We start from the raw sequence: 11888 nt of genomic DNA on the forward strand, positions 1-11888 counted from the left end.
TCATGAAAAAGATAATCGTTCCAGTTTAGCAGGAAAAGCCACACATTCGGAAGTCTTGGAACTAATCGTCGATGTTACCGATCATGAAGGGACTGACAGCTCTTTATCGTACAGCAGTTTCTCTAGGTGACAGGGTTGTTCCTGCACGCTTCGCCGACACATGGAATCACCCAGCAGGTAAAATCCTATTGCAATGTGATATTTGTTTAATCTCAAATTAAGTTTATTTTGAAGTCACCGATGACCTTCGATTCGCCGTCAGTTTTCACCACACTGTTCACTAGGAAGACATCCAGTGATCACGTGTATTTTAATTAATGTACGAGTGCAAAACGAAGATCTATTAACGTTTACGAAATAAGAACTATTATAAACTACATGTGTTCAGTTTCTTTGTATAATTTAAATCACTGTTTTTGGAATACTGCCCTTGTCGAAAAATCTAGACTCTCTACTTGAACTGTTGAAGTTTCACAAATGTCGAGATATACTGTAGTGGTTCAAAATGTTCTATTTGCTTTTGAATTGCAGGTCCAAAGACAATATTTTTTTGGGCACCATCATTCAAATGGGTAAGCACTAAGTGTCATTAATTAAAGGCAAGTTATGAAAATTCATTAATAAGATGATAGCTTTTGCAATTTCAAAATTGTCAATCTTGTTTTACATTTCTCATTTTAAAATAAAATGCTGTTTCGGAAAGGTAATACGTGGGCCTTCACTATTAAAGCTCACTATCGAGGTAGCTCCACACTTTTGGGGAAACCCTAGAACAAATAATCATACCCTGCCTCCACTCTATTCCGGGCATCCGTCAGAAATCTTCCATCCGTCGTTCAGAGCTACATCATCACAGCTAGGCAAACCCATGTCTTTTTTTTTCTAGCAGGTCTCCCTTAGTGATCCTTTACCTGTTTCACCATGGGGTTATCACTTAGTGATCCTTTACCTGTGTCACCATGGGGTTATCCCTTAGTGATCCTTTACCTGTGTCACCATGGGGTTATCCCTTAGTGATCCTCTACCTGTGTCACCATGAGATAATCCCTTAGTGATCCTTTACCTGTGTCACCATGGAGTTATCACTTAGTGATCCTTTACCTGTGTCACCATGGAGTTATCCCTTAGTGATCCTTTACCTGTGTCACCATGGAGTTATCCCTTTAATAGTGATACTTTACCTGTGTCACCATGGAGATGTCCCTTAGTGATCCTTTACCTGTGTCCCCATGGAGTTATCACTTAGTGATATTTTTAATATCTGTGTCACCATGGGATTATCCCTTATTGATCCTTTACCTGTGTCACCATGGGGTTACCACTTAGTGATCCTTTACCTGTGTCACCATGGGGTTACCACTTAGTGATCCTTTACCTGTGTCACCATGGGGTTACCACTTAGTGATCCTTTACCTGTGTCACCATGGGATTATCACTTAGTGATCCTTTACCTGTGTCACCATGGAGTTATCCCTTAGTGATCCTTTACCTGTGTCACCATGGGGTTACCACTTAGTGATCCTTTACCTGTGTCACCATGGATTTATTACTTAGTGATCCTTTACCCGTGTCACCATGGAGTTATCACTTAGTGATCCTTTACCTGTGTCACCATGGAGTTATCACTTAGTGATCCTTTACCTGTGTCACCATGGAGTTATCACTTAGTGATATTTTTAATATCTGTGTCAACATGGGATTATCACTTAGTGATCCTTTACCCGTGTCACCATGGGGTCATTACTTAGTGATACTTTACCTGTGTCACCATGGAGTTATCCCTTATTGATCCTTTACCTGTGTCACCATGGAGTTATCACTTAGTGATATTTTTAATATCTGTGTCAACATGGGGTTACCACTTAGTGATCCTTTACCTGTGTCACCATGGAGTTATCACTTAGTGATCCTTTACCTGTGTCACCATGGAGTTATCACTTAGTGATATTTTTAATATCTGTGTCAACATGGGGTTACCACTTAGTGATCCTTTACCTGTGTCACCATGGGATTATCACTTAGTGATCCTTTACCTGTGTCACCATGGAGTTATCCCTTAGTGATCCTTTACCTGTGTCACCATGGGGTTACCACTTAGTGATCCTTTACCTGTGTCACCATGGATTTATTACTTAGTGATCCTTTACCTGTGTCACCATGGAGTTATCACTTAGTGATCCTTTACCTGTGTCACCATGGGGTTATCACTTAGTGATCCTTTACCTGTGTCACCATGGAGTTATCACTTAGTGATCCTTTACCTGTGTCACCATGGAGTTATCACTTAGTGAATCCTTTACCTGTGTCACCATGGAGTTATCCCTTAGTGATCCTTTACCTGTGTCACCATGGGGTTATCACTTAGTGATCCTTTACCTGTGTCACCATGGAGTTATCACTTTATTGATCCTTTACTTTACCTGTGTCACCATGGGGTTATCACTTAGTGATCCTTTACCAGTGTCACCATGGAGTTATCACTTAGTGAACCTTTACCTGTGTCACCATGGAGTTATCCCTTATTGATCCTTTACCTGTGTCACCATGGATTTATTACTTAGTGATCCTTTACCTGTGTCACCATGGAGTTATCCCTTAGTGATCCTTTACCTGTGTCACCATGGAGTTATCACTTAGTGATCCTTTACCTGTGTCACCATGGAGTTATCACTTAGTGATCCTTTACCTGTGTCACCATGGAGTTATCCCTTAGTGATCCTTTACCTGTGTCACCATGGAGTTATTACTTATTGATCCTTTACCTGTGTCACCATGGAGTTATCCCTTAGTGATCCTTTACCTGTGTCACCATGGAGTTATCCCTTATTGATCCTTTACCTGTGTCACCATGGAGTTATCCCTTAGTGATCCTTTACCTGTTTCACCATGGAGTTATCCCTTATTGATCCTTTACCTGTGTCACCATGGAGTTATCACTTAGTGATACTTTACCTGTGTCACCATGGATTTATTACTTAGTGATCCTTTACCTGTGTCACCATGGGGTTATCCCTTAGTGATCCTTTACCTGTGTCACCATGGAGTTATCACTTAGTGATCCTTTACCTGTGTCACCATGGAGTTATCACTTAGTGATCCTTTACCTGTGTCACCATTGGAGTTATCACTTAGTGATCCTTTACCTGTGTCACCATGGAGTTATCACTTAGTGATCCTTTACCTGTGTCACCATGGAGTTATCCCTTATTGATCCTTTACCTGTGTCACCATGGAGTTATCACTTAGTGATATTTTTAATATCTGTGTCACCATGGGGTTACCACTTAGTGATCCTTTACCTGTGTCACCATGGAGTTATCCCTTAGTGATCCTTTACCTGTGTCACCATGGGATTATCACTTAGTGATCCTTTACCTGTGTCACCATGGGGTTATCACTTAGTGATTCTTTACCTGTGTCACCATGGGGTTATCACTAAGTGCTCCTTTACCTGTGTCACCATGGAGTTATCACTTAGTGATATTTTTAACATCTGTGTCAACACGGGATTATCACTTAGTGATCATTTACCTGCGTCACCATAGAGTTATCCCTTAGTGATCCTTTACCTGTGTCACCAAGGGGTTATCCCTTAGTGAACCTTTACCTGTGCCACCATGGGATTATCACTTAGTGATCCTTTACCTGTGTCACCATGGGGTTATCACTTAGTGATCCTTTACCTGTGTCACCATGGGGTTATCACTTGGTGATCCTTTACCTGTGTCACCAGGAGGTTATCCCTTAGTGATCCTTTACCTGTGTCACCATGGGATTATCACTTTGTGATCATTTACCTGTGTCACCATGGAGTTATCACTTAGTGATCCTTTACCTGTGTCACCATGGGGTTATCACTTGGTGATCCTTTACCTGTGTCACCAGGAGGTTATCCCTTAGTGATCCTTTACCTGTGTCACCATGGGATTATCACTTTGTGATCATTTACCTGTGTCACCATGGAGTTATCACTTAGTGATCCTTTACCCGTGTCACCATGGGGTTATCACTTAGTGATCCTTTACCTGTGTCACCATGGAGTTATCCCTTAGTGATCCTTTACCTGTGTCACCATGGGGTTATCCCTTAGTGATCCTTTACCTGTGTCACCATGGGATTATCATTTAGAGATTCTTTACCTGTGTCACAATGGGATTATCACTTAGTGATCCTTTACCTGTGTCACCAGTGGATTATCACTTTGTGATCCTTTACCTGTCACCATGAGATTATCCCTTAGTGATCATTTACCTGTAACCAGTAATCCTTTACTTGTGTCACTAGGGGATTATCCCTTAGTGATCATTTACCTGCAACCAGTAATCCTTTATTGGTCACCCGGGGATTAGCCCATAGTGATCATTTAAGGGATTATCCCTTAATGACCCTTAATCTGTAACCAGGGGGTTATCCTTTAGTCATCCTTTACCTGTAAGGATAGTCATCCTTTACCTGTAATCAGGGGATTATCCCAAAGTGATCACTTACCTGTAACCAATAATCCTTTACTTGTGTCACCAGGGGATTATCCGTTAGTGACCCTTTATCTGTATCCAGGGGATTATCCCTTAGTGATCCCTTAGCTATGTAACCTTGGGATTATCCCGATGATCCAGTCGTCGTCGTGAAGATTGATGATTGGTTTAGCTCTCATTAGGATTTGTAAAATGTTATTGATGGTCTTGCAGTTGTAACTAAAACGTCAGAGACATACCATTGTTGTTTTTCAGGCCCTTGTTATAGCTGGCATTGGTGACATTGCCCGTCCTCCAGAGAAACTCAGTCTATTTCAGTCTGGTGCCTTAGCTGCTACAGGTGAGTCCTTTTCAACTTTTTGAAATGGACCTTCATAAACTTTACTATGGTTATTCAAATAGCTATGAGTTGTACCAATGTACTTCAAGATTCTAAATGGTCATCAAACTACCTTATTTACAGAAGATTTAATATCAAAAGCTAATATATATCAAGGTTAATAGTTATATGTCAATATTTTCTGATTGTTTTTTAATATTTACTGGGGTTTTATATTGATTTGATACCCAATATTGACTTTCATTTTATTATTTTCAATATACGCAGGTATCATATGGGCCCGATATTCCCTGGTTATCCTCCCTAAGAATTACAACCTGTTCTTTGTGAACATCTTTGTTGGTGCTACTGGCATCCTTCAGCTCAGCAGGATCTACCTGTATGTATCAAATACCATCACTCATTTATTCCCTGTAGTTCAATTTTCAATTTTATGATAATCTTAATACCACTATCAAATTTAACATTTCATCAAATTCGTGTCTGCCCCATCTCTTGCCATCACATTCCATATTGATGAGGATATACTTGTGGTAGAGTTAGATACTCTGCAGGGTCTGTCATTTTGCAGGGCTCTTCCTGACTTGTTAGTATTCTAGTTGATAAAGTGTATTTAAATTCAAATTTGGTAAATAAATTATTAATATTTCATACAAATGTTTATATATTTTGTTCTCGAAGCTGGATGAATATCAACATGGTAACACTATGTATAATTAGCTAAGCAAACTTAATTAGTATGCCTTATCATGTTCACAGTAAAGATAGAAGACAAATCTTAGTAAGATAATTGTATAACTGGTAATAGTGTGTGTAATTTACATCGTTTCAGATATCAACAGTCTCTGAAGAAAAATGAAAGTTCTTAACAAAAAAGAAAGGCTTAAAGAATCTCTAGAAAAGAATATAACGGACAAACTATTCACCATTAATTGACAGTTATGTTTAGATGTTTATAAACATTCATACTAACACCTTTATATTTTAGAAATATTAAGTGGTTGTATGTTCTTAAAGGGAGACAGGAAAAGATGGAAATATCACCTTTTTATGAATTCAATATAGATCCTTCCTATATGATAAACTTAACATGAATAATTAAAGGCTTCTCAACATCTTTTCACAAAAGTCAAATGCAATTTGAATAAGACATCAGACTTAAATTAAGAATAGGTGAATTTTTACAAGGTGACCTTTATTTGTATTTCTTTAAACCTGTTACTCGGTGTGGCCTTTTTTCAGTAAATTATGTACACCACCCAACACCTCCATAGAATTTATCAAGTAAATTACATGAATAGAATAGGTTTAAAGCCAAATCAAGGATAGAGGCACAGGGACTTGACATGTATTCCCAACCAACAGTCAATATTTACATTTACATACATGCATATGTATTATAGACTATACTACACATATACTACGACTGCTAGTTGGGAATTGTACCAAGTTCCTGTCGGTAGAGGTGGTACATTTGGAAGCTTTGAGGTAGGGTAGATATTTTAAATGGAATAGAACCAAGATGCTGTCACTGAATAAATAACCAGATTAATTTCAAATTTTGTAAGGAATACTAGTATATGGTAATAGAACAAGCTATATACATATGTATTTTAATTAGGTTGGTAATTAAATGATCTACCAATCCTGAAGGTTTCCAGAGTGTATTTGAAGGTGTATAATTTTGAATGTATAATGTTAAGTATCTTTTGTGAATTTCAAGAGGTACCTATAGAATCTCTGTGGCGATGAATGCTCATATAACGTCTCTACATCATTACAATCATATGTTGTTAGAGAATTTGTTTTTAGCTACATTTGTCCAATATGAAGCTGTTAGGTTTAATGTAAATGTACATATTTTTGGTCACTTGGTTACAGATTTCTGCTGTGTCAAGATTTGGTGTTTTAACTATGCAGTTGCCTTATCTTGTCAGTAGGGCATTGATTGTTATGTTATTGGTTTGAAATTGTAGAAGGTGAATTTTTGAAAAATCAACATGTTTGTATGTATGAACATGTATAATCAATACATACTTTTAGGTAACTGACTTACAAAAAAGTGCTGTATATTACTGAGTAATCTACCCTTACAGGAATGACATCACAATTAAACCAAACCTGCCAAGGTAGATAACTCTGTAATATACAAGGACAATGTTACTAACGGTAGTACACTACTAATGTATAATATCGTCAATTTATAATGGTGATAATGGCCACCATCTATGTCAATCTGGTAAGGAAATGACCAAAGATAAGTATGTTTACAGCAATATCAAATGGTTAAATATCATTCATGTGTTGTTATATAGTTGTTTTTTTTTTTTTTTTTTTTTTTTTTGGAAAATAACTCATTATGAATAATGTCTCTTAAGGGATGTCTTGCCTGTTGAAAGTACTAATAAAGGGTTTTGTTTTGGTGAATGTATTTCAGATTCATATTTTGCTAAAAATAAAGTTTTATGATAGGGGATTCCTTGGTGTCATGTCTCATTCTCCATACATTTGCTCTGAAGTGGAGTATCAAAAGAGATTTTCAACATTTTGGTAGGACTAAAACAGGTGCATTGTATTTGTGTTCTGTCAAATTTTCAACATCATGAACATTTTGACAAGGAAATGAAGTAATTTGAATGTTTTGCTTTCCTTCTAATACTTTAGTAACATTTTATGTCGTGATGATTTTAAAAATGAATAACTTGTTCCTATGATTTGGTAAAATCTCAATGTATACTCATTTTGAACATGGAATATAGAATATTTTCCTTTTCTAGATTTTAGTTTTATTTCTTCTATTTTCTTATTGTACAGGAAAAATGTACAGAACAAAAGTTCAGTGCCATATATATATATATATTGCAATACATGTTGCATTGTAATTTACAAATACTGAACCTGTACAATTATGTTAAATACTCATTTTATTCCAGAAAATTCAGAACTCTAATCTCACTTTACAATTTTAAAGTCGGTCTGTATATTAAGTCTTTTTTCCCTCAAATAAAAAAAGTTAACACTTGCAAGAAGCTTTATCAATGTTGTGAAGTCATTTTAAGGGATAATAGACATTTTCAAAAACTTCCTATTATAATTTACTTTTAAGTGAATCAGTATGAATGTGAAAATTTTCATTGTGAATGTGGCAATCCTACATTTGGGTTCATTTAGAAAATAAATTGTGTGGAAACCATAATGCCAGTGTTTGTTGTTCGATTGAAATCTACAAAGATAAAATATCTGAAATGTTTTGTAACTAAATTGTTGTCATTACCAGATCACGTAAAATTGAGAACATTCACGAAGTAGTGTCATTATTATCTTCATTTCCTCCAAAATTTAAGATTACGTAAAGAATGACATTTAACATGAAAACAAACAAGCAAGAGGCCCATGGGCCTTAACGGTCACCTGATATTTGATACAAATTAGTTATATAATTTTCTATATACATCTCATAGGTCTACATGCAAAGTTTCATTAGGCTCAGATCATATTTACTCAAGTTATTATGTTCACAAGATTCAATAATTATAATTGCAAAGTTCAATAACTCTGTAAGTTACAATTGAATCACGCTGAATTTCTTAACCATACAAGATCTTTCCAATGTTAGTTTATAGGCAAAGTTTCATTAAGCTCGGATCATATTTACTCAAGTTATGTTCACAAGATTCAATAATTATAATTGCAAAGGGCAATAACTCGGTAAGTTACAATTGAATTAAGCTGATTGTCATATTCGTACAAGATCTTTCCAATGTTAGTCTACATACAAAGATTCATTAAGCTTGGTGCATATTTACCCCAAGTTATCATGTTTACAAGATTCAATAATTATAATTGCAAAGGGCAATAACTCTGTAAGTTACAATCTGATCTGGTCGATTTTCAAACTTGTCCAAGATCATTCTAATTTTAGTCTACATCCAAAGTTTCATTAAGCTTGGTGCATATTTACTCAAGTTATTGTGTTCACAAGGTCCAATAATATTTTTAGTGTAGAGGGCAATAACTCCATAAGTTATCGTAAAAACAAGCTATATTCAAACTTGACCAAGATCTTTTCAATTTTCACCTACATACAAAGTTTCATAAAGCTTAGTCCTCATTTACTAAAGTTATTGTGTTCACAAGGTCCAATAGTAATTATTAGTGCAAAGGGCAATAACTCTGTAAATTAGCGTTGAATCATACTGAATTTCAAACTCATCCAAGATCAGGGGGTCAGAGCCAAAATTTATACAAACTATGTTGTTCCCCTTCTCCCAAGGATGTTTCTGACTATGTTGTTCCCCTTCTCCCAAGGATGTTTCTGACAATGTTGTTCCCCTTCTCCCAAGGATGTTTCTGGCCAAATATGGTAACATTCAATGTAGCAACTCTGACAAGTAGTGATTTAAAGGCTTTACCTCTCTTCCCCCTATTGGGCCCCGCCCCTGGGGGGGTCAGAGCCAAAATTTATACAAACTATATTTCCCTTCCCCCAAGGATGTTTCTGGCCAAATTTGGTTACATTCCATGCTTAACTCTATGACAAGTAGCAATTTAAAGGATTTACCTTTATTTCCTCTATTGGGCCCCGCCCCTGATCCCCTCGGGAGGTCAGAGCCAAAATTTATACAAACTCTGTTCCCCTTCCCCCAAGAATTTTTTTGGCCAAATTTGGTTACCTTCAATGCAGAACTCTGTGACTAGTAGCGATTTAAAGGAATGTTGACAGCTGGACGCCGGGCAATGACATAAGCTCACTGGCCCTTTGGGCCAGGTGGGCTAACAAGAGATACCAGAGCGATCTTGGCGCCCACCAAAGAATGATCTACGAGGGGTGTTCCAAAATTATTGTTACTTTGGTGATTTCTCTTTGATAGAAGTAATTCTGATGATTTTACTTTGCCTTGTCCCTCGAAGTACTCCCCCCCCCCTCTGCATTTATATCGTTTCAACCTTGTCCCTCGAAGTACTCCCCCCCCCCCCCTCTGCATTTATGCATCGTTTCAACCGAGCGATCCACTTTTGGAAGCAGTTTTTGTACTCTTGAATTGGTATACTCATAAGATGGCAGGTAAATGGCAGAGCCAAGGGCATTTCTTGGTTTATATTTTGTTCCAGACAGGTGAAATTTTAGTTTGGGGAACAAGAAAAAGTCACAGGGGGCCAAGTCTGGTGAATATGCAAGGTGGGGGAGGACAGTGACCTTTTCTGCCTTCAAAAACTCCGTTTCAATGCGCGCCTTGTGTGCTGGCGCATTATCATGTAAGAGCCTGAGGTACTTCAAACCTGTCTGTGACAGCGGCGTTTGTAGACTTTCTTAACTTTTCGAAGTACAATGTCTCTATAATACTTCGCTGTGACAGTTTTGCCTTTTGGAACAGGGATTTGAATGATTGGACCCTTGTCATCAAAGAATATGACTTACAAAACCTTCCTCACAGTGCGAATTCTTTTAGCAATGCTAGGGTGCCTGGCGTTTTTCTTGCCCAGATTCGATTAGAGCATTTTCTTTTGGGTTCGAAAAAAATACACCCGTGTTTCATCACCTGTGACCAAATTATCAAAAGCCTTTTTGCTGTATTTTGGGTATTTCTTCAGAAAGGATTTGGCCTTGTCAACCCGGGACCTCTTTTGGTTGTCAGTAAGTAAATGGGGTATCCACCTGGCATTGGTCTTGCCCAGCTTAAGATGTTTCTTTAAAATGCAATGAATACGTGCTAAAGACAAGCTTGCCATTTTAGCTAACTGCCAGACAGTGTACCTTGCATCTTTTTCAAGGATTTGCCGAATTAGTTCAATGTTATGCTTTGTTGCAGGGCGACCTGCGTGGGCAGCATCTTTAAGCTGCTGGTGTCCCGACTTAAATCGAGCAACCCACCTACAAATAGTCATATATGACATTTGACCCTTCCCATATATATCACACACCTCACAATGAATATCCACCGGCTTTAAGCCAAGAAGAGCTTTTGATATAGTCCCTAATTTCAATTACGTTTTCAACTCTCTTGCCAACCATATTTGTATAGAGTGTAACGAGTGCGCTACAAAACAATGTACACAGCACCAAGGTCAGTGTAATTGTAAGCGAGATATTTACCTATATCACGCTTCATATTTCACGCTATCGCCACGAGGTAGTTTTAAGCCCATTTAGCACGATTTCCACGAGATATTGCGCAAGTTACATTAATTTCGGAACATCCCTCGTATGTCTGACAATGGAAAGATGGATCTTTTCTCTGCTTTTCAAACTTTTACTACAAACTACATATAAAATTTGAGAAAGATCCTTTCATTACTTACAGTACTGAGGTATATCGCAGTAATAAACTTCAATTATCAAAATCCAAGATGGCTACCTGTCGGCTATCTTTTTCACCGATCGGTCTGAAAATGCAATATGCACAACTAGGGACCTAAGGGAACCTGCACATGAAATTTGAGACAGATCCTTTCAGTACTTTCTGAGAAATAGCGGTAACAAAACTTCAATTGTCAAAATCCAAGATGGCGTCTGTCGGTCATTTTGTACACAGATCGGTCCCAAAATGTAATATGCACAGCAAGGAACATATACAATTTGAGACAGATCCCTTCAGTACTTTTTGAGAAATAAGTATATATCGGTCATCTTAATTACCATTTAGTCCAAAAATGCAATATACACAATAAGACCCCTAGGGGAACCTGAACATGAAATTTGAGACATATCCCTTCATTACTTTATGAAATATAGCGGTAACAAACTTCAATTGTCAAAATCCAAGATGGCGTCCTGTCGGCCATCTTGTTCACCGATTGGTCCCAAAATGCATTATGCACAACTAGGGACCTAGGGGAACCTGCTCATGAAATTTGAGACAGATCCCTTCAGTACTTTCTGAGAAATAGCGGTAACAAACTTCAACTATCAAAATCTAAGATGGCAGCCTGTCAGACATCTTGTTCACTGATCGGTCCAAAAATGCAATATGCAAAACAAGACCCCTAGGGGAATCTACACATGATATTTGAGACAGATCCCTTCGGTACTTTCTGAGAAATAGCGGTAACAAACTTCAATTGTCAAAATCCAA

General features: G+C 37.5%; 1 protein-coding gene across 1 annotated transcript; it reads left to right on the plus strand.

Annotated features, from left to right (window-relative positions):
* The first annotated feature begins 29 nt into the window (after positions 1 to 29).
* On the plus strand, positions 30 to 8011 carry LOC138332935 (mitochondrial pyruvate carrier 2-like). The gene is made up of 5 exons (XM_069280991.1): positions 30 to 177; positions 532 to 572; positions 4731 to 4815; positions 5083 to 5194; positions 5648 to 8011. The coding sequence occupies exons 1-5, from the start codon at positions 72 to 74 to the stop codon at positions 5682 to 5684; spliced, it is 381 nt and encodes a 126-aa protein (XP_069137092.1). The 5' UTR covers positions 30 to 71; the 3' UTR covers positions 5685 to 8011.
* Positions 8012 to 11888: the final 3877 nt, after the last annotated feature.

Source organism: Argopecten irradians, chromosome 1 (genome assembly GCF_041381155.1).
Source record: "Argopecten irradians isolate NY chromosome 1, Ai_NY, whole genome shotgun sequence".
Lineage (NCBI taxonomy): Eukaryota > Metazoa > Mollusca > Bivalvia > Pectinida > Pectinidae > Argopecten > Argopecten irradians.